Consider the following 24,972-nt stretch of genomic DNA (forward strand, 5'->3'; position numbering starts at 1 on the left):
GCTCTGCATTCAAAGTGCCACTGAGCGTCCCAACCCACCCCAGCCCCTTTCAGCAGCAGCAGCCTAAGGAAAGTGTGAAATACATAAAAAAGGCCGCGCTTCAAAAATAAGCAGAAACTTTGTATTTTTTTGTAGCTTTTTTTGTGCTGCAGCAAAGCAAAAAACAAAAAAAAAAAACTCTTTTTACATGACACGACACAATTTGCAAGCACTGTTGTTGTTGCTGTTGTTTGTTACTTCGACATGTTTGTCTGTCTGACTCTTTACCTGGTCTCTAGGTTTGGGCCAGAGCTAACAAGCTGAGACAAAGTCGTCGTCGTTCGTCGTCGTCTCTCTACTTGTTTATGCGTGTGAAAAATGTTTTTCGCTTTTAGTTGGCCCCAAAAGTTTTAGCACATAAAATGTTTTAGTTTTATGTTTGTCTTGCCGGCTGCTGCAAATTTTCTCAATTTAAATGCATGAAACTTGTTTAAAGCGCTGCTTCTTGTTTAATTAATTACTCAAATTAATTTCCGCTGTCGCTTGCATATTGACTGCAAATATTTTCACTGGCCCAAAGTCAATGTTAACTTTATTAAAAGCGTAGCGCTCAAAAGTTAACAAATAAAGCGGTCGCAAATATTTGCATTTAAATAGTGAAAGGTCAAATTGCTGCATTGAGCGCTAAGTAAATTCGTTTAATTGCCAATTGATTATTAACATATTGGCAAGCTTCAATTAATTGACAATCAATCATTTTTAATGAAACCAGCAACGGCACAACGAACTGGCGACACTATCAAGAGCCTGTGATCTTGACAAGCCCAGCAGAGTCCCCCCCACCCCCCAGCAAATGAAGAAAAATCTCTCTATGTGTATAAAGAAAATAAAGCCTGATTGTGCAGCAGAAGAGAAAAAAACGTGCCACAGTGTTGGGCCCCTCAGCGATTGACGTGGCTGTGCCACGAACTCAGATTGCCAACGCCAGACATGAAGCTGGCTCTGGCTCTGGGACTGGGACTGGAACTCAGGCCTGGCAGGCAGTTTACCGCTGCCGAGACATCTTGGCGATGCTGGCGATGCATTTTGGCATAGGCAAAGGCCGACGCCACAAGGAGTTCGCGGGTGCCAAACTTGCCGCTGGCAGCTGCAACTGCAACAGGGCTGCACACTAAGCACAAAATGCTGTCAAAGTTAAGATTAACAATTTACACAAATTCAATTATAAAAATATTTTTTATTTTATTTTTTTTAATTATTAGTTTTAATCTAACTTATTTTTTGTGTATGTAATGAAAGCAAATAATCAGCAATAATTATTCCCATATAAATAAAACTGCTAAATACATAAAGATATAATTAAATGATTGTTTAAATTAAAATATGAATTTAACTTATTTTTTGTGTATGTAATGAAAGCAATTAATCAGAAATAATTTATTAAACTAAATAAAACTATTATTTAATATGTACTCAGCTTTTTTTATATGAATCTAATTAGCAGCTTTATTTAATTTTATAAATTATTGCTTATTAATTGTATTTATTTATTAGACTACGTATTTTTATTTGTTTTCATTATTCAATTATTATTCATTATTATTATTTAATTTTTTATTATATTCTATAAATACTATTAATTTTTGTATTACTTTTATTCATTTTTCATTATAATAATAATAATTATTAACATATTTTATTATTAAAATTTGTATTACTTTTATTAATTCATTATTGTACATTTAGTTTGTATTTATTTAGCTAATTTTTTGTTTTAATTTTTTTTTAATTATTTATCAATTTTGTATTTTGTGCACGTTTTTTAATTATTATTATTAGCAAAATTGCCCATAATTCAATTTTGATTAGCCAAGCTTCACTTGTCTAACTGCCACTTTGATTTATGCTGAAAATTAAAGTCTATAGTTATAGTCGAGGCCTCTTGAGTGTTAACTGTTATGCCTAGATACATGCTATTAAACCGTTCATTTAGCTCAACAACAACAACAACAACAAGAACAACAACAGAGCGGACCCGAACATATTTCAAACAAATTTATTTGCGCCTGCAATTTACAAGACTTTCATTTAACTACAGCAACAACAGCAACAGCAACAGTAACAACAACAAGCAACATAAACTCCACTAACGGCGCGCATAATTAAAATGTTACAGCAAATGAGGAAGTTGCTGCTGCACTGCTGCTGTTGGAACATGGAAACGAGCAACTTGCAACATGGCAAGACTTTAGCTTGCCGCTTCAACTTTCAAGACAAGTCGCGCATGCGCCCCTGACGCAAATTAATTTTCTTAACTTTCTTAACTTTTTCCATACGATTTTGCAACTGCTGCTGCAAAATTATGCCCCATGCAGCAGCAGCAGCTCGCTTCAGTCTTGAGCAGCAATTCAACTTAATTTGCCATTTTTTTTTATTTTGTGCGTTTTTTCAATTTCTGTTGGCTGCTGCTCTTTGACTGCTGCTCTTGGCTACGAACTGACAAAATGTAATTTGTTTAGTCGCTCAACAAAGTTGCTTAGCATATGAAAAATACTGCTGCCCCCTCGAGCTTGCCACAAGTTTCAGTGCAGAGCGCTGTGTGGCAGCTGCCAGTTGCTCATGTGTGAAATGAAATGCAAACGCAAACGACGATGCGCCCAGCCCAACACTTGTTTGTATATTAAGTGGCAGCTGCAGCTTCAAGTGCAAACTTTTGGCCAAAACATTTTTGTGGGCCACGCACGCGCTTTTCTCAGAGTCTCCAACTCGTGTCGACTCCACCAAGTTGCAAGTGCGTGTGTGTGGGAAATTTGTTGATTAAAGTTCTGCTGAACTTTTTAATTGCCACAATGTACCTGAGCACTCAGTCCTCCTGTCTCTCTCTCTATCTATCTCTCTCTCTTTTCAGCTTTGCTTTGTGCTTATGCAGATTAAGATTGTGTGCGCAAACATTGCATACAAACTGTAAATTGCGTTGGTTGCAAGTACTTTTGAAACTGATGCCTTTAGTTGAAGAAAAAGCTGCAAGGCTTTTACTTATGCAACAAAAGTTGCAGTTGTAACTAAATTGCTTTTTATTTTTTAGCATTTACTCATATACATACTAAATATTATTTTATTTAAATTCGTGCATAGACAAAATTAAAGAATTACAAGGCTTTTCGTATGGAACAAGAACTTTTAGTTGTAACTAAATTGGTTTTTTATTTTAGCATTGACTTATTTTTATATTAAATATTATTTTATTTAAATTCAAGCATAGACAAAATTAAAGGGCTGTAGCTTGAATTGTCAATTATAATTAAATTATTATTAGAGGGTTGATTGACTGAATTGAATTTGAATTTTTAATTTATTTGGATTTCTGGATTTCTATTTATATATTTTCCGCATAATATTTGTATTAAATATATGATTTAATGAATGATTTAAATTTAAGCATACCAAAAATTAATGAGTAATTTTTATAGCTCAACTGTAACTAAATTTTTTTTTAATTTTTCAGCATTTAGCATTTATTGCTTGCATTTTTAAGCATTTAGCTATTATATTTTTAATGCAGGAATTTTTATTTATATTTTTTATAAAGCTTTCGCATAATATTAGTAGCAAAAATGTTAAATGATTTAAATTGAAGCATTAGCAAATTAAAGCATAATTTTTATAGCTCTACTGTTACTAAATTTGTTTTAATCTTTTCAGCATTTAGCTTAGGTCAAAGAATTCTTGCTTGAATTTTTAATTTAGCATTTTAGTTACTTTGATTTTCAATTTAAGTATTGCAAGCATAGAGCATTGTTGCAATTGTAACTAAATTATTTATTGATGATTTTTTTTTATATTTTTATATAATTTTCGCTTTATATTTGTATCAAATATGTTGAATAATTTAAATTTAAGCAAACAGCAAATTTTTATATATATTTTTTATATAGTTGTCGCATAATATTTGTAGCAAAGCTGTTAAATAATTTAAAATTAAGCATTAGCAAAGCTGTAACTAAATTTATTTTAATTTTAATTTAGCATTTAGTTATTTGATTTTCATTTAAATTGCAGCATAGACAAAATGAAGCGCGCCATAAAAAAAAATGCTGCTTAGAAATTCCTTTGTTAAATTTTTAATAATTCGATTCAGTGCACAAAGCGCTAACAGCCCCACCCACCCACACACATGCAGACGATTTAGTCGTCGCCGTGTGATGATCTATGGCGCTTGTAGTCAAGATTTATGCTCTCGACCGCTCACAGATTGGAATAATATGCAAGGCATGTAGCTTGTATTTGTGGGGGGGGCGTGGTCCAAAAAGGGCGCTGAGAGGCCATAAAAAGTTTATGCACAAGTCGAGGCACAATAAAATAAATAAAAGAAATTGTATAAATTGTTATAAGGCATAAGCTGAAGCTGCTGCTTGGGCTTGCACTTTGACTGCAGACAATGTTTTTTTTTTATAGAATTTAATTGGACACTATAATGCTTATTCGCATATTGTTGGGTTGCAGGCAAAATCAATGCGAGGCTATATATCAAATTGTGTGTGTTAAAGCCAAAGGCAAAGGCTGGCTAAGGATGTTGGCCAAACAAACGGTAATGGCCATGGCTCCATTGTCTGGGCCAGCAGCAGCTGTGCCTTTAGTTAGGTATGTGTGTATGTGTGTGTGTGTGTGTGTTCTATTATTTATGGCTAGCTGCCACTAATGCACACTTGGCATGTCGCTGAGCTTCGTTGGGGATTAGTTAGCCAGCGGCATGCGGGGGCTGCGAACAGTGGCAGCTGCAAGTTCATCGACAACTGTATGCGCCACTTAGTCGCCTGCTTGGCTTGCTTGACAAACAGCTCTGCAATGATTCGCTTGAAATTTCCACACATTCATGCCAGTCAACCCCCCCACCCCCCTCCCTATCATGCTACGCATCAAATTTGCTTATTTCACTCGTCAAAAATCGCGACAGTCTTATTTTCTTCTAAGCGCCGCCGCCGCTTCGCTTCACGTTGCCAAGTCAAACGCATTCAATTGTAACTAAGCGGATAAGCAGAGTTTGGGCCAACATTTTCTCGACAAGAAGCCAACCAACTGTCCAGCTTGATGGCAGCCATTGTTCCGTCAGTCTGCTGCTGCTGCTGTCTCATCGCTCCCACGCTTGGCTACGCTGCCGCTGACTGGCGCCAAACAGTTTTTAAATCGGCTTAAATTATAAGCAGCGGGCCATATTTGCCATTATTATTTAGATGTTTACATTTGCGCCTAGCGCGCCCAGCTCGCCAAGCTTCTATGAATTGAATGACATAATTTGTATAGAAACTTGACAGGCTTCAATCAGCATCAAGCTAAATTTTAGAAATATTTATTTTAGGCAACAATAAAGTGAATTTTTAGTATAACACTTGTTGAACTTATTACTTTAATTTCTGTGCAAATTTTAGTATGTAAAATATGTTAAAAATTGAAATTAAAAATGTAGTATTTGCTTTTTAGTTTTAAAATCATATTCCGAGAACATAAATAATGTGAAAATGAGCGACATTTATAAAACATTTTGTGTGCAATTTTAAATGCCTAAGTCGATAACAGCGATTTTAAACCTTGGAATTGTTCCACGGTTTTTTAAGCATATTCCGAGAACAATAATAACATGAAATTGCACGACATTAACAGCAAGTTTTGACTGAGTTTGCCTCTTGCTTTCAAATACTAACAATACTATTTGATTTGCAAAATTTGGCAACTAGATATGTGGAACGCCTCGGTAACCACTCAAATTCACTAGCCAGGCAACTAACAGCGCAACCAACGAGAAGACGCTTAAAAAGATGCCACCCAGTTGACCTCCCTAAAAGGGTCATCACTTAAATGTAAATAATTGTATATATATGTAGTATATTAGATGTATGATATTGTCTAGTTAACATATGTATGGACCCACGTGATCACTTTGTTATTGTTTTCCTTAAATATAACTAGATTAAGTTGCCCCAGCGGTAACAGCAAGCTTGTTTTGAAACGAAATAAAAATCAAAAGAATGAAAAAAAAAAAATATTCAGAGAAACATAAACGGGTGCCGCAGTTGCTTTGCTATTAATACTATCAATATATTGGTTGCAATTAATCTTAATTATGCAATTTTTAATTGTAAATAGACGCACATTTTAAATTTTATGCATTAGCTTTCTTAAATTTGTTAGCTATTAATTCAAAAATTAATGCCAATCTCAATCTTTAAGCTAAGCGCTGTACAGTCAAAAAATATTAAATTGCGCTTCAGCTAAAATTTAGGTTAGACTTAATTGCAGCATTGTTATCAATATTATCAATATACTAAGTGTTAATCAGCCCAGCGCTTATTACAAACTGCGTCCCTTTTCAAACTTTCTGCATCAAACTCTTTTATCATCTACAGTTATTAAATCAAAAATAGCTGCAAGCTACTGCCTGTCCTTTACTTTTGCTCCTTTTTTAACTTGAACCCAACTCTATGTGCCAAAATGTAAGGTTAAAAGCAATTTCCAATCCCACATTTGATTGCCCAAGCGTTGCAAAGTCCGCAAAATCTTTCTCTAATTCACTTGCCAAGCATAAGGACTTGGCCATAAGCTTGTCGCCTCCTGTGTCTCTGTCTCGTTGTGCTTATGATGACATTTTAATTGCTCAAAATTTCCAAAAAAAAAAAACACGAGCTGTAAAAAAAACTGTCAAGCTGCCATGTGTATGTTTAGCCTACGATTTAGATGTGAATTATATAGAACTGGACCCTAATTAATGTTGACATGGGATATATTTATACATTATGCTAAGCTTGGGGCTTTGTCTCAGCTGCACAAAAATATGCAAAACCGTAAGAATCTGTTAGATTAGAACGTTAACAAGGGGTCGACTCCATTGGGGCCAAGTGGATTAAGTGCCAGAGTTCAGTGCCAACCCTCGTAGCTTAGCATTGACGTCAGAGCGATAAAGCAAACGCCTTAGTGCAAATTTTAAACCTGCGATTTTATAATTAATTTGCAAAAGTTGCAGTGCAAATTTAAACATAATTTAATCATCAGCAAAAGTTGCAAGAACGTAACATGCATAAATTACAAGCTGACTGACTTTACATAAATTTAGATAATACATTAAAGAATGCTTAAAAAAATGCGCAAAGTAATTAAAATGACTGTGCTCAGCTGAGACGTGCAAACAATAAAAACAAAAGTCGCGCAGCAAATTGAAAATCAATGAAAGCCTCACATAAAGTTAATGAAAGGGAAAATTTTTACATGACTTTACACACACACACATGCGCACATAGACATGTATGGCAAGCACATTAATGTTGTTTCATTGTCTCATTATATTTCCACGAATTAATTGAAATATTACCCACGAGCGTATACAAAACATTATCGAAAGCGAAAATGTTGCAATGTAAACTTGCGAGCTTCTTACTCAACACAAAGGGCACATAAATCTTGCCACAGATTCTTGTGCAGCTTCCTTTTTACCCTCCAAATCTGCATCGTGCTCGACTTGGCATTTAAATTGCCGCTGACTTGCGACCCCTGAGAACAAAACAATGCAAATACGAAAAAATCTTGCTAAACTATGCCGCCAGCTTGTTGTGCTTGTTAACCAACAACAACAACAACAACAACGCAACTAGCAAACTACCAAAAAATGTTTAACAAAAAAAAAATGCAAAATAAAATAAAATCAAGCGAAACTTGCGAGTATCGTCAGCGCATTTTGCATACGAGTTCAGGCTAAGTGTGGTTGACGTTTAAGTATCTCTAAGTAGCTATCAATGGGGTATATACGCATCAGCTTGATCCAACTGAACTTTTAGCTAAACTCAAACAATAAGCTTAACAATCAATGTTTTATTGTTTCATAAGCAACAAACTTCTGGTTAATTTAATGTTAACTTTTGTTGGAAATCGATTAAATAATTATCAGCTTAAGAAAAAAATCTGTGACAAGCCCAAGACAATTAATTTATCAGCTTGTAGCCATTTTATCTTTCTGAATTTTAAATTAAGCACCAATTTGATCATAAAAATAATCCATTAGAAATTCATTTAGATTTTCTTTTAGCAAGCTACATACTTTATGAGTTTAAATAACAAAAAACACTAAGCAAATACCAATTAAACTTTTTTTGTTTAACTCTTTATTTTTTAATTGAACTGACTAAATATTTATTGTATAGTAAAAATTTTAAATTAAAGATTTTTGCTGATTTGTTGATATAAAAAATTAATTATATCATCATTATATAGTATTTTAATTTATTCAATTGACCTGACTAAATATTTCAATTGTAGCTGAATATAAATAGAAATTAAAGTTTTTTGCTGATTTTTTTTATATAAAAATATTATTATTTTATAATATTTTAATTTTTCAATTGAGCTGAATAAATATTTTAGTATAATAAAAATTGAAAATAAAAGTTTTTGCTGATTTTTTTTATATGTAAAATTTAATATATCATTTGAATATAATATTTTAATTTTTCAACTTGAGCTAAATAAATATTATTGTATAAAAAATGTTAGCAATTAAACTTTAATTTGCTGATTTTTTTATATAAAAATAAATATATCAAAAATCAAATCCAAATGTGAATGGCTACAACTTTTTAGTTTTAACAAAATCTTAAATTTTTATTTAGACAAACTACCAATGCTACCAATTTTTAAACACATTTTAACAACAATTTATAATAGTTAGTAGTAACTTTTTATATTAACTTCTCACTTTTAATATTTATTACGCTTGCTACAATTTTAATTACTTTGTATTGTAATTTCAATAGTTTGCGCTATTTTTTTATTTTATCTAAATTTTATATACAGAGTATCTCATAAGTTTGTATACTGAAACTTCTTCACAGTTTGTTTGCTGTTTTCATTGTTGTCGCGGTTTGCGCTGCACACTCCACTTAAAAAATCGTTAAAGCATAAAAAACAATAAAAATAAATACCTATAAACACTTAAAATGGCACAAGTGCGCCCCCTTTTTGCACTCCAGAGCAGCTCCAGCGCTACTGTAGCTTAGGAAAGAGCGAGAGCGACCCAACCAAGCTGCAACTGCCACATGAACATCCAATCCACAAGCAGTTGCAAGCTCAGGCTGCATGTTGGCAGTTACCATTTGGTAGTAGTTGCCAGTTTGGTCATTGTAAATGTCAAGCAAATTTGGTTGCCTGTGCTACGTTCTTGCAACTCCCGATGTCCATGTAGATGTCGTTCGCTCTCTGTGGCATTGTTGCAAGTTTGCTTTGGCATTTAAATGCTTTTCATATGTGAACAATAACTTAAGTGAGCGGCTGCTGCCAACTAACGGAAGCTCTTAACTTGCAATGATTATAGGCAGCCAGATTAGTGTTGCCAGATTAGCTTAGTTCAAGCTAGATATAGCTTATAAAATTAGCAAATAGTCTAAAATGTTAGGCATATTTAAAGTATACGCCAATAATAAATGTATTTATAAATTTCAATAAATAAGAATAAAAAAGCTTCGTTCTTTTCTCGATTTTTACGGAAACTTTCATCATATGGTCGTTAATTTACTTGAGCTTATTATAGGCAGGGATTTTCAAATTAATTAGCTTATAGAAGGCTAAAACTAGCTGGGTTATTTTCAAAATTAATTACCTTCATAGACTGAAGTCTTAGGTTTATTTGAAGAACATCATTTATATTAATAAATGTATCATAAATTTTATAAAATTTTACATAGCCAACAGGATAAAGGAAGAAACACTTCATATTTCTTTAGATTTTTACATAATTTTCTCATTTAATCTATGTTTGTTTGATACGAAATCAAGCTTCTAAGCCTGAAGTCAAGGTTTATGGTTGAATAAAGTTATTCCGTTAATTTATTTAAAATATTTTCATTTTGGATTTGCTCTTTTTCGCGATTTCTTCATATCGCTTGTGACATGAATCGCCTGATTAGAGGTACCAGTGTGCCAGATTAGGCTACAAGCGATAGTGAGTTGGCATAATTAAGTTCTTATTTCTTTATATATTAATTAAAAATGTATTTGTTTTATTTATTTATTTATATAACTATTTCTTGTATATATATATTGCTGCTCTTGTTTGCTTTTAATCTTTTACTTAAATATATAAATTACATGTATTTGTAATTTCAATAAAATATTTAGAACATAGAAGTTACTTTTTTTCTCAATTTGAAAGTAAACTTTCACCATATGAGATCATAAATTTCTTTTCTAAACAAGTGAAATTGTGAACTGAAATAAAAGTCAAGCTTAAAAATTAAGATATATGATATAATTAACTTATTTAGGCTAATGCAGCTTCAATTTATTTGTTAACCACAACATCTGGCAACACTCATTGGCTCATTGGCTAAGAGCTTGGGAATTATACAGCTGCTGCTCCATCGGCATCGAAATATAATTAATGCGCCTACACTCATTTATTTTTTTTTTTGTATTTTCCCAAACTACCAAGCTGCGATTTTTCCGCATACAATAATAATGAAAATGAAAGCAATTTTTTGCTAATGAATTTTCACGTGCGTTGTGCTTTCCTTTTGCCCTGGCTACGTGCCTCACTTGGAATGCGCATTTAAATGCGTCAGGGAAATTAGTTAATAAATCACACGTGGAAAATTGATGAGCTGTGCTGTGGTAAAGGGAAATGCCTTGGAAAATTAGACTTTATTTTTTGTACATTTATTGTGTTCGCCCTTTAGGCCTTTGGCCTTTTGCCTATGCAATGCACGTAAATTATAAAAATGATGTATGAGCCTTGAGTAGGAAGCGACTTAAGTAAATTGTTGGCAGCTCTCTCATGGATTTACCGCCGCCACAATGGAGACCCTAATTAGTTAAGCACATTGGGGCCTTGCATGCCAAGCTTGGTGAGTTGAGCGACCTTTTGGCTTATTAATAATTCGTGTGCATGGAGTTTTCTTCCATTCGAAAGTTACATTAGTTGAGTTGTCAAGCCGGAAGCTAAGGATTGCCCTCAACTGAACAATAGCGCACCAAAAACTTCAATCAGCTCAACTTCAGGTAAAACCAAAAAGCCACAAGAAAAGAGAAAAAAATATAAAAACCAATGAACTCATTGGCTTTGTGCAAGCAACAAACTCCAGCTCCAACTGAGTATCACATTGTCATGTAACTCAAAGCGCACCAACAACAACAATGCGCACGGCGTCATGTAAAAGTACAACAAAAACAACACTTTGCATGTGTAGCCAGGTTTATTGCAATGGTAGAAAAAAACACAGTTACAAACACAAATCGCAAACAGAACAACCACCAACAGACTCAAAACAAGTAGATTGTCTGGCCTAAGACGCAGGTGGCGTCGCGCAAAGGCGGAGCAGCTCAGATGGGGGGCGCGAAGTTTCTGAAGGGTTTTTGGTTTAGGGGGGGGAAAACCAAGAAAAGGGAGAAAATATTTGACAGCAGCGCTTATATTGGACATTTGTAGCAAATATTTGAAAATTTATCCTACATAAATTTTAAATCACAGTAAATTTTCTAGCCACATAAATTATTTATTTTATTAATTAGCGTTATTTAAGTAATTATAATCAAACTTATCCATTTAAAATTACCAAACTTATAGTTCAAAATAGCAAAAAATATAAAGCAATATTTTTATCGATTTTAAGCAATTTCCTAAATATTAAAACAAGTTTTTCTTTCTAGATTTGCTTTACATGCTCAATTCACTTAAAATGATCAAAGCTTTCTTTAAACATTTTTACTGTGTGATATACACATCTATATAAACTCTATATAAATATCAAATTATGTATGTGATCGTTAGAATAAAATTAAAAATAATTTCATAAAGTATAACATTTCGTAAAGCCTTAAAGAGAGTTGTGTTGTACTCAAGCTAGATTTTGTATTCACAATAACTCATTTGATAGCTAAACGTTTTACTTATAAAAGCATGTATGTTAAGAATAATTTCTTGCTACAGATTTTGTTGTCTTAAAATATAAACACATAGGCTTAAAAATATTTACCAACTTTAAGAATTGTGTACAAAATTGAAAACAATTTTTTCCTTACGAAGCATTTAAACTTTAAAGTTCAGCTTCATTAAAACTAATCTATATTTATTTTGCTTAACTAGTTACGAATTAAAATCTGTCTTCAACCAGAAACTCAATCTGACAAATCAATTACTATATCGCATTTATATATTAGTTATTTAAAATTAGAGGCTTAAAATAAAAATAATCTAAGTTCCACTTGCCGTGGGCAGCACAATGAGGCAAGCAGCGTTTACAATGTGTTAGCAGCAGCTTTTAAAAAAAAGTTATTGTTGCTTTTTATTGCGCCAACTTAATTAAATGTTTTATATTATTATAAAGCAAAGCAAAGTGTATTTGTAGTTTAGAATTGCTGCTTTTGCTTATGCGCTAGCTGCAGCCAATTATTTGTGGCATTGTCTAAGCCAAACAATTCAATTTACACACACGCACGCTCCCCCTTTTTAAATTTTACTTCTCGCTTAGCTGTTTGGATTTTTTATTTGATTACTACGTCACCCCCATAAACAAATGTTTCCCTTTTCTTTGTTCTGCTGCCTTTTTCTATGTTTTGTTGTCTTTTTGGGTACTCTAGCTCGCTTTAAAGTTTGCTATTTAAATGATTTTTTTTTTCGTTTTATAGCTATTACGATTGGTCCGCGTTGTTGTTTTTTTTTTTGTATGTTTGGGTGTCTAAAGTCAAGACCACAAACGTGATTTGTTTTTGTTGCTGTTGCTGTTGCTGTGTTTTGTTCGTTGCTCATTTTGGCAAACGCTTTCATGGCTGTGAAAGATCGTGATCTTTAAACTAAGCAAACTCTGGTTGTTTATTTGTGGCCATTGCAGTTTGTTGAGCTCGCTGTTTGGGTTTTGGTTTTGGGGTCTCGCTGATGCGATCAGTCGTCAGGCGTAGAGATCGGCTTTGTATATATAAGAGACAGAGACAGAGACAGAGACAGAGCCAGCGCTCGATGCTCGATTTATGTGGTTCATTTATTTTGACAAGGCAGAGGGCAACAGCAAACGAGAGCTGCGAAGTTTGAACTAAATGCTAGTGGGCGCGAGATTGCAATAACTAAATCTATTTACAGTTATGTCTGCGTCGCAGCAACTTCAAACGTTTGTCTAAAGTTTGTTATGTTTATTTTAAAACCGCCGACTCGACTCACACCCCCGCCCCACAGCTCGTCAAGTTAGCTGATTGATGTGGCGCACATTAATCAAGCCATTGAGTCGGTCATTTGTTTGATGTTGATCAAGCGATCTCACACACACACACACACACACACACAGTTAATAAATGTAGCTGTGTGTGTTTGTCTAGTGCGCGTTCAAACAAACGTTCGATTGAGTTTCAGCTTTCAATTAAATCAAGCGTTTGCCTCTTTCCCATTTTAGGCGTCCATTGATCGTTTCATCGATTCGACTCGATCGAATTGCTGCGGGCTGCTGCTACGCGTTACGCTTTGTTTTTGCCTTGGCGTTGGGTGGCTTGTACTAAATCTCAGCGTATATACATTTATTTAATTCAAATTTAGTTTTCAATTAAATTGTCAATGAGGGTTAAATTTTGGAATAAAAAAATTGCTAATACAGAGCTTGCCACATTAGAATGTTGTTAATCACTTGCACTTTCGTGAGCGATCATAAATTTCGCTCAACAACTTGGGCGTTTTTCGTATTTAAAGCAAACACAAAGATCAAAGCGTTCGCTACTGAGTAAATCAGTCAGTCAATGAAATGAGTAATTGAGAAAGTGAAGCATCATTTACATGCAGTGATGTCGGTTTAGCCTTTTTTCGTATAGATCTGTTCTCTTTTTGGAAACTACTTTAGCAGCAAAGATCTTTCTATATTTGATCGAAAGTTCTATCCCTATAACCTCTTCTAGGAATTTCCTAATTTACTTAAAGTCTTTTCTTTAACTTCAGAACTTTACTTATATATTCCATACTGGTTTTTAAAATATTATGCAATTTTAATTTAAATAATAAAGTTATATTTAGATAATTTTTATATTTTTTTTAGAATTAAATAAATGTATTAAGCTAGTAGAGTTTGAGGAAAATCAGTTATTGAAAAAATTTTAATCTCAATCTTAAAAATCTACAATATTGGAATTCATATTCCCAAGACTCCAAAGGAATTTTAGGAAATTGAATAAAATAATCTCTAAAAAATCTATAACATTGGAAATAATATTCCCAAGAATTCAAAGAAATTTTAGGAAATTGAATAAAAATTATTATTTTATAATTTATATTTTATTAAATTATTAACATACAATTATTTTTAGGAATATTTGATTTTCAACTTATGTTTCAGTCTCTTTTTTTAAGTCGCTACACTTCTTAATTTTTTTTAACGAATCTATTCCATTTCTTTGGCAATTCTTAGACTTAGAGCTTGCTTATAAAGTCTTCACTGTACTTGCGTCTGTCAGATGTGTAACATATTTTAATGATCATAGTGCGAGTCTCTTTGAAGTGAGCGGAAGAGTTCGGCGGGGGGGGCATGCAAAATAATATTTATGCGCGCAGAATTTGCGTTTGCTTTAGTTTTTATATAGAAGAAGACTTCAAAATGCTTTTGATGCGCCGCTGCCCTTGACGAATCTTTCTAAGAATTTAATACAAACACACACTTGAGGCAGCAAATGAGGAAACGCAATGCCGCCAACTCAAAAATACAAATGATCGTTGGCAATGCCAAATGAAGATGAATGGGGCAAGTATCTGAGAGATACGTTTGAAGTTTTTTGTGCAACTTTTGTTAATTAGCTCATTTCAACTAACACACACACGCAGCTACAAGCAGTCTTAATTATGCATGTGTGTGTGTGTGTGTGTGTGCGTGCTTGGGGGTTGGAGGTTAAAGTTGCTGCGCATAGTTTGGCAAAATTCTTTTGAAGTTTCTACTGCGTGTGTGTGAAGTTTGTGGCGCAAAATAAATTCCAAATATATTTTAAGCAGCGCCAATAGTGCCTTAAAATAGTTTTGCTCAAATTCCTAAGCGAAATTCTTTGGCATTCTTTGCACTCTAACTAAGAAAGTAGTTAGTGTCAAATTGTTTGCGTAGTTTTAATTTAGTGAGTGCATGTTTTTCAATTTACAAGCGAAATTCCGTAAATAACACTTTAAATAATTTAAAGGCCAGCTCTTGCTCTAAGTTAGAAATTAAGTACATAATTGCCTTTAAATTAATGAGGGCATCTTTTAAAATTCTTAACTTGATGCCAGAAACAAATTAGTGTGTGAGTGGTGGCCTCAATTTATTAGATAATATGCCTTAATTCTTTGCTCTAACTATGACAGTAGTTAGATCTAAATTTAATTTAATTTTATGAGTGAAACAGCAATAAATTTCAAATATATTTTAGGTTAAGTCAAAAATGTCTCAATTCATAAATAAAATTCTATAAATTCGTTGCTCTAACTAATTGTACGAATGTCAAAATTTAACTTAATTTATGGCGGTAATAATAAAATAAATTTCAAATATATTTTAAGCTGAATAAAAAGTGTCTCAATTCATTAATAGAATTCTTTTAATTCGTTGCTCTAACTAAGAAAATAGTGAGTGTCAAATTAAGTTTAATTTAATGAGTGCATCTTTTTAAATTTTTTAAGCGTTACGCCAGCGATGCAGAAATAAATTTCAAATATATTTTAAGCTAAGGCTCAATTCATTAATAAAATACTTTACATTTTTTGCTCTAACTAAAAACGTAGTTAGACCTAAATTTAATTTAATTTAATGAGTGAAACAGCAATAAATTTCAAATATTTTAGTCAAAATATGTTTAAGTCAAAAATGTCTCAATTCGTAAATAAAATTCCTTTTATTTGTTGCTCTAACTAATTGTAAGAATATCAAATTTAATTTAATTTATGGCGTGAATCACAAATTATTTTTGAATAATATAAGCTAAATAAAAATGTCTCAATTCATTAATGAAATTCTTTTTATTTATTTAGTGTCAATTTTAATTTAATTTAATTTAATGACTGCATCTAAATAAACTCAAACGAAGAAAATTCGTAAATAAACTTAACAAATATTTTAAGTGAAGTGGAAAGTGCCTCAAAATAGTTTTGTCTTATTTTCCGAGCTGCACTTCTTTAGCTTTCTAAGCGCTAACTAAGCAACTAGTTAGTGTCACATGCTTATCGCACTTTTAATTTAGTGAGTGCAGTGCACTTTAAATTTCGCTTAAACTTTACGCCGGAAATTTCTTAGACAGCAGCATATTTTACTTGAGTCCGTTGGCTGCGTCTGTTATATGGCTAATTTCATTTTTATGACTTTTATGCGCCACATTTGCGCTGATTTCATTTTATATATTTTTTTGCTTAATTTTATATATTTTTGTGTCTTTGTCTTTTCGAGTCTTCGCTTGGATGATTTATGTTTTGACAGGATTTTTCTTTGAATTCCGCCTTAAATTGCGTTTTATCTTTTGGCTCTGCTGCTGCTGCTGCTGCTGGCGTTAAAAATATGGCCAAAGCAACATAAATTTCGCTCGTATTTTGACAAGTAATAAAAATGCAGGCCACAGCTAAAATGCAAAGCGACAGACAATTTGCTGCAACGAAGAAGAAGAAGAAGCAGAACGCGCTGAATCGTAACTAATTTGCATATGCTAAAATTTTCGATTCGCTTTTATGCTGCACATCAAAATTTGAAATGGTTTGACAAGTGTCTGCGAGTCAAGACAATCGATAAGTCGCATTTGATTTATGGCCGCTGCTTTTAGATTTCCTAAGCCCCCAGCTAATAGTTTTAATGTGCTTCCCTACTGCATTGTTTAACAACTAATTGCCAACATAAACAAAAGCAACAACAACGGTTCATTGTACGCAACATGCTGTGCTACCAAAATAAAAAAAGAGCGTCGAACGTTTTGTTGGCCATTGTTATGGCCGATTAGCATATTCGGTTGTCACTTAATCAGTTTAATGTCCTGCATAGATTACATTCCAAAAAAAACGCTTCGATATCAAATTATGGCTTAAAGTTAGTTTTATGTTGGCTGCGGCATAAAAATTTCATTTATGACTGACTGACTGACTGTTGGTCAAAAGTGTGGGCTGAACTTGGTTGTTGTAAAATTCTAATGAATATGAAGTGAGTCGGTTTATGGTTTGGCCTTTTGCTTAAGCTCTGAGTGGTCGTAGAGCTATAAATTCTTTGAAATGCAGCTACAGTAAACATTCCATATAAGCAACTAGTCTGTAGCTGCTTTGTTAACAAAGTTTATTTTATAGCAAAGCGTATACAGACTGTAAGTTTTGTAAGTTTTGGTGTTTAAGCTATAAATTAGCAGTTTTATTAATTAAAATATTCTAATAAAATCATTTTAGGCAAAGAAAAGTTCATATATAGCATAAAATGACTATACAAGCTCAAGCTTTAAATATAAATAATTATATAAATTGTTTTGCTGCCTTTTTTTTTATATTATTTTATGAAAATTCTAATTAGAAATAGCCAGCTTATCCCTTTTTAAGAATTTTAGTACCAAACAAGTTGCTTATTGAAAATAAATTATAGAAAAAATGACTATACAAGCTAAAGCTTTGAATGCAAATAATTATTAAAATTGTTACGCTGCCTTTTTTTTTATTTTTTCATGAAAATTATAATAAAAATAACTGCTTAGGCCTTTAAAGTATTTTAGTACCAAACATAGAAAATAAATTGCTACAATAGAATGATCAGGTTGCTTATAAAGAATGTTTGCTGTACTTGCAAATACAGTAAACGCCCGCTTAATAACTCTAATATTAGCAATATTGTATTAGTTTGGAATAGAGCTGATCAACAGCTTTCTTTTAAGACTCGACTCGAGCCTGAAATAAATATTTAAAATAAATAAATAAAAAATATTTAAGTGCCAGCTCTACAAATTAATTTTCCAAAATTTTGATTATTTTACTGCAAAATAAGTAAATAAAATAAATTATTTAAGTGCCAGCTCTACAAATTATTTTTCTAAATTATTATTACTTTACTACAAATTTTTTGAACTACTTCAGAGTGTTTACTGTAGCTCGCGTAAAGTTCAGTTCACTTTATGATGATTGTGAATGTTTTAAAGTGAAAAGCAGTGTTTAATTTAAATTTTACTGCACGCGTGTAATAAACTACGCAACCCTTGAGTGTGTGTGTGTTTTATAATATCTGCTTAATAGCTTTTATTATATATCGTTACACTATGTCTTATGGCCATTGATTATACGCAACGAAACTCGTTAGCAGTCGCCTAAGCAATTCTCATAGACAGCAATTGCTCCCAGAGACAGAGACAGAGCCATTAGCTCGTTTTGTATATTTGCATTGTATAAGCGCCAATAACTATATATACCGCTTATATAATCGCTCATATATAACACACACACACAACAAACTTTTTCAATTTTGCTTTGAATATAAATAAAGCGACGGCGGCGCTGTAAGCTGCGTGTAATTATCATAAAGTGGAATCTTGTAGCGCCAAAATGAATCCCGAAACTTGCACACAGCTTGAGCAGCAGAAGAAGCAGCAGCAGGTGACTAGTGGGGTGTGGGGCTGGCTAACTAGTTGCCTAATGCGCGCGCTTTTGGTTGAGCCCAAACGTTGTAACTTTCAATTTGCGTAATTTTCAAGTGACTACAAGGCGCCTCAACTGATCCCTCACCTGCAACCTAATGACCAATGCCCAATGTTGTTGTTGTTGTTGGCTATGAGAAATTATTAGCTCAGTGTGTGTGTGTGTGTGTGCGGCGTTGGGTGGCAAGCGGGCGTGGCATACTGTTGCGTTAAGCTGCACGCTTGTCATAAAATTCCGCTTATTATGCTGGCTATTAATTTTTACAACCCACAGCGACCGCAGCCCCAGACCGCCAGCCAGTCAAGCTGAACCTGGTCAGTGCGACTGCCTGAAGTTTTGGAGTATACAAACTTGTTGGCCTGGCCTGGCCTGGCCGCATCGCAAATTTATGACATACATGCGGAATGGGCATTGCCATCTGTACATCGCCATCAGCTCCAGCTCCACACACACATTTTTGTAGGCATATCGCTTCGCTTCTATCGCGAGACTTAACAAATTTATTTTTCGTTTGCATGCACTGCCAAAGCAGCTGCGCCTAATCGCTTTCTAATGAACTTGGTCAAGTGCAGAGTCGCAGACATTAATTTTATAAAATTTATAGTAAGCCTAAGCGTGCATTAAATTTTAGCTCAGCTGCTATTTTGATCTAACAGCGCTGGTTATTAAAATCTATGCAGTAATCTATAATTTATTTTAGCATACATTAATTATTTATAAAAAAAATCTATGCTTTATTTTAGCATTCATTAAATTATTTATAAAAAATCTGTCTATGCAGTAATCTATATTTAATATTCATTAAACTATTTATAAAAAAAATATATGCAGTAATCTATACTTCATTTTAACATTCATTAAATTATTTATGAAAATCTGTCTTGTTTCTATAAGACGAAATTATTTCTACATTGATGCTCAAATTTTTAAAGATTTCTCTAATATTTTATACAAGGTCAAAAAGTAAGCTAAGCTCTACTCTTTACTAGTTGTGATGAGATTTTTGAAGATTTTAGCCTTAAATATCTCAAGACAAATCCTTAAGTAGACGTAGAGCTCAAATTTAAACGTTCCGTATATTTATCATAAAATCTCTCAAGTCAAATGTACAAGACGAAAGCGAAATTTTGTTGCTCGGCATATTTAACAAAAAATTTCTCAAATGAAAATGTAGAATATGCGATTTCTTTAATAAACTAGTTTGGCATATTTGGTTACGATAACTAAAAGTTGCTTGCCTATATAAAAATAAATCTGAAGAATTTAATTCTTCTCTCTAAAAGACGAATTTCTATACACCTCATACAAATTTTAACTTTCAATCAGAAAATCTTTAAAGATTTTAGTACGAATTCTCTCAAGCCAAAACGTCGAAGGTTTAGAACTTGGGAATATTAGTATTGGGAATATTTCATTACGGCTACTAAATGTTGCTATCGTTCATAAAAATAGTTTTCAAATATAGCGACGAATTTGTTTTGGGTTGGGCTAAGGGTGTTTTTAATTTAAATTCCCCAGCATATTTATAAACAAATTTTAAATATTTTTTTAATTTCGCTGCTTTTAGCATAATCTCATGACTATCATTTTTTCTATAACGTTGCTCTTTGTTTTATCTTCCTATAGAGTATACAACCATTAACCTTTTTTTTATCATTATTTTATTTCATTGCAGCCATAAGCAGCCCAAGTCGCTTCACCCATCATTAGTACTAACAAGCGACATTACGCGTTTGTGGCTCTCCACAAAAAAAAAAAAAGAAGAAACTTTGGTCCGACTCTTGGCTGATTACATTCGTCTGATAGTTGCATTTGTAGTATTGTCCGTTGTCCGCTGTAGCTTTAGCTTTTGTCTTAGCCCGACGCTCGACTATGACTGCAACTCTAGTTGAAACTCGTCTTGTTTGTTTATTTAAGGAATTTTTATTGCCACATGTGGCGTAGGAGCGTCTTCAAGTTTTCTTTGGTGTGGTGTGTGCAGTTTTTTTTTGTTTTTATAGGTTTATTAAATTGTTTTTTATGTAATCGCAGCTGGTCAAATGTCATTATGGAACGTGTGCTTAGAATTCAAGACAATTGTCGTACAACTATTAGACCAATGGCTGTTCTAACCGTTAATGTTCGTTTATAGCTGCTGTTAGTTGAGATTATAACTGTTACCTGATAAAGTAAAAATACGATATAAAGCGAAACATACCTGCAAAGATTAAAGAGAATACAATTAGTTAGTTTTTTTATGTATAAAAATATAAATTTCTTATTAATTTCAAAATATTTCATATAATAATAAACTATAATAATTAAAAAATTAAACTAAATAAATTATTCTATAAATATAAATAAAATAAGTGAAAGAGCAAGAAATAAAAATTAATAAAAATGACTGTAGGTTTTGATTGCTTACAAATAATGATTGGAAATCTGAGGAACTCGAAACTTATAATTAATTATTGATGAGAAACATTACAAATGGAAAACTTAATTCATAGCATTGCAATTTATAAAAATATAACTTCGATGGATGACGCTCGCTAATTTTTATTATAAACAAACAATTGTTATGATTTATGCATAACTAGTTAGCAAACATTGGCAATCAACAATATCGACTCGTTAACATAATAATTCCATTAATTACTTTCACTTTCCGAGCACTCAACTGGGAATTCAAGCGAGTCTATTACCACAAAATAAAGCAAACATTTTAATTAACAATTAGATACAAAGCAAAACAAATAAAAATTAAAGCGCAGCGCTAAGTTAATTTTTAACTATTTGTTTGCGTTTTAAATGAAGACTGACATTAACGAAATTGAGCCGTTAATTGTTTATGAGCTATGGAGTGCGGTTTCACTTTTCAGGCCGCCTGCCACATAAGATTGTCAAAAATGCATTGGATATTGAGACAAGTTGGTCAATAGAGAGCTCCTCATAAGTGGGCTGGCCACAAATAATTTTCATATTTAATTGACAGCCAGACAGGCCGTAAAAATGCTACCAATTCCATTAGCGCGACTTGTCGTCGGTAGTTGAGTTTTAGCTTTGTCTTTATACTTTTTTATTTTTGTTATGCTTATATTTTGTGTTTTTTTCCGCGGCTGTCACTACAGTCTATAAAATTAAACGCCTGTTGTTGTTGTTTGGCTTTACTTGGCTTTAGGCGATATTTCATGCGCCAGTTATATTTTTGTTGCTGTTTTTTTTTTAATGACAAACATGTTTTACAACATGATAGACAACCGGCATGGTACGCCCCGCCCCGCTCCGCGACGCCCTCTCTAATAAAAACCAGCTGGGCAGCTAACTAACAAATTTTAATTACCAATATTTCCAGGTGTCGAATCAACGTCCCACGCCATGGGCAACTTTTTGCATTTTATGACAGTTTCCAAACCCAGTTTATTACACATTTGCAGTTGCAGCAGCGGCAGCAGCTAATTAGTGTTCGCTGACAAAACAGTTCTAATGGCTTGTAATTGGTCAATATTTGTGCAAGTGAAGCCCATTGATATTTAATTTCATTTATATTTATGGCGCTAAGCTCATGGGGCACCCAAACACAACTAATTGAATTGTTCTTGCCTGTTGCGGTTTTATATTGCGGGTGGTCCTAATAAGCTGCTTATTGTGGCCAAGGCCAACTGGACATTGAATTGTCATGTTGTCATTTTAAGAAGAAACAAATTATAAAGCTTTCAAAATTAATCTTACAATCAACGATGAGTTGTAATAATAAACAGACTAAAAATACAAAAATAATCTAATTGTAGCTTATTTTATTTGCGGAATTTCAGAATTAACTTTTTGTTTGTTTCTGAGCCAGACAAATCTTAAGAGCATCACAATAAACGGCAACAAATTTTTATTTTATATATTTCTATATTAATGATACATTATGTAAATAGCAAAATAGAAAAACAGCTTAATAATATGTTATATCATTCATTGCTTGCTTTTAATAAGTTAAGAATTTCTTTATAATAATTCATATTTTATATCAAGATAAAGCTAAACACTTGCTGAAGCTCGCACACCAATTAAATTGCATAGAGTAGAAGAAAAAGAAAAATGTCGGCAGTTCAGCGATCACGTGATAGGCTGAAAACAGCGTCGGAGCATTGATTTGTCAACTAAACACACACACACACACTAAGAAGCTGTCGCTCAGCTACAGCCGAAGCTACACATACGAAAGTAACGGTGTTTGACGTGCGCGTCGCTGCCTTAGCGCTAAAGCAGCGCAGCTGAACGAACGAAAGAGCGAGAACGCAAAGAGCAAGAGCTGAGCTCAGGCAGATATGAAAAGATAACGGAAGATCTCTTTGTCTATACAGCAAAGTTGGCGTGATCGACTTGACTACGAAATAATTGGGCAAGCAATAATTTGCTTGTCAAACTATTTGAGTCTTTGCAAGTATTATTATTGTAATAATAGCACATTACAAAAAAACAACAACAAAATAAAATAATAAGCTACTTAGGCGCTTGTGCCATTATAATTTAATGATTAGCTTCCCTTTATAATAATAAAAAATTAAATAAATAAATTTTTAATAGACATGACAGAGACGAACCTTAAGGTAATCAAATGCAATTTTAGCTTAAATATTTTAAAGCATTTTAAAGTAAAGATATTATTGCTTAATTATTGCAGCTAAATAGCAATAGTTAAAGCAAATTAATAGTCATTTCTTTGATAAATTTAGGTATTATAATTATTAGTATTAGCTGCTTATGTTTTTGGAGTGAGGTGTATTAGCAAAAATTTAGATAAATCGCATAAGGCTGACAGCAACTTGTAATTCAGTCGATTTGGCAAAATGTTTTTATGTCTTAAAGTGTCACCAAACATAGACTTTTAATAATAAATAATATGCGAAAAATTTGGCAGTCGTCTTTATTAGTCTTATCTTTTTTATTCGTAACAAATGAGCTATAACAAAATTATTTAAATTTTACTGCATGATTAAAAAGCTCGTGTTATAAATTTATGCAGCTCGAAGAGCGTCAATTTATCTTTGCTCATATATAGAAGTGCCAAGCCCTAGCAAATAAATCAAGCATTAAAGCAGTTTCTTATAATTTTAAAATAGGAAAGAAAAAAACTGTCTAATAATTCAGCTGGACTAACACTGTCAACTGTTGATTAACTTGTTGGCTTGAAAGCTTTTCTCAGCTTACTGACGCCCACGCCGGAGAATTGACATAAAAAGGCAAACAACTAATCGAGGTAAATAAATAAATAAATCTGTTTACGCTTTTCTTGCAGCAGCAGCAGCAGACACAAGCAAGCGAGAAGAAAAAATAAGTGAATTAAAGTCCGGTAAAAACTTATGGAAAATGCAGGCGCACAAAAAAGAAAAACAACATAACATGCCACAAAATGTAGCAAGTTTTTTATATGGCGGCGTCGAAAAGTTTTGGCATCACAAAAGAAGCAAAGAGACCAAAAAAAAAAAAACTAAATGCAAGACGCCGCCGACAATAATTTCCGCTCTGCATGATGGTTAGTTGCTATGGATTGGGGTACGCTCTGGCAATACAAGAAATGCTGCACATAAAGTGCAAAAAAGAAACACAACAAAGAGATAGAGAGAGTGTGACTCCATATAAAGCAGATGGAGTTATTTTTTGAGGGAGAGAGTGGCTGCGTTATCAAATGTTATCAGTGCTGTCAGAATTGCTTGGCTTAAAATAGCTAAGTGCAGAAAAATAGCTAAAAGCGACAAATTGCAAACTTAAATGTGTTAGCTTATTTTTAATAATTTTTAATTTAAATATAAATAAGTAAATACTGTAACAAATTAAAAAATAAAACAATTAATGTTGCTTAAACTTTCAAAATATTGTTAGCACAATTATTTTAAAATATGTAAGCAGATCATTCTACTTAAATTCTTTGAATTGTGTGATTAACTTCATTACTAAATTTGTACAGCTGCTGACGAATGATTTTATTTTTATTTAATTGAAACTTCTATAAATTATGTTCCACTACACATTCATTATCATATACTAAAACATCAATTCATTATTAAATCATTTTGAATCACTTTAGATTTCAGTAAGTTAATGCTACGTTTTATATTATTTATAAGTTTTCGTGGAGCTTAAATGATCACATCGCAAGTATCCACTACTTATATTTTGTTATCGAATCTTTATAAACAGCAATTTGTATCGCTTAAAGCCAAAATATAGCTTGGAAGCAATTTTGGGCGCTAACTAAAATTTGTTGACTTCATTTCAATAATTTTAAATTTTTCTATTGACTATTTAAATACAGAATGAATCAAATCATTTGTAAAAATAGTTTGATTTTTAGCTAATATCAATTTAGAATATTTCTAACTTATGCAATTGCATAATTGCCAATTCTAGCT

At 32.7% G+C, this 24,972-nt stretch overlaps 1 protein-coding gene across 1 annotated transcript in view; it reads right to left on the reverse strand.

Annotated features, from left to right (window-relative positions):
* Window positions 1-920: 920 nt before the first annotated feature.
* LOC108598214 (frizzled) overlaps window positions 921-24,972 on the reverse strand; it is a 78,989-nt gene continuing 54,937 nt past the window's right edge. Inside the window, exon 5 of the mRNA XM_033293512.1 lies at window positions 921-1,150. Within this exon, the coding sequence (XP_033149403.1) occupies window positions 921-1,150 (230 nt within the window). The remainder of the gene's footprint in view (window positions 1,151-24,972) is intronic.

The sequence above is a fragment of the Drosophila busckii genome, chromosome 3L (assembly GCF_011750605.1).
Source record: "Drosophila busckii strain San Diego stock center, stock number 13000-0081.31 chromosome 3L, ASM1175060v1, whole genome shotgun sequence".
NCBI lineage: Eukaryota > Metazoa > Arthropoda > Insecta > Diptera > Drosophilidae > Drosophila > Drosophila busckii.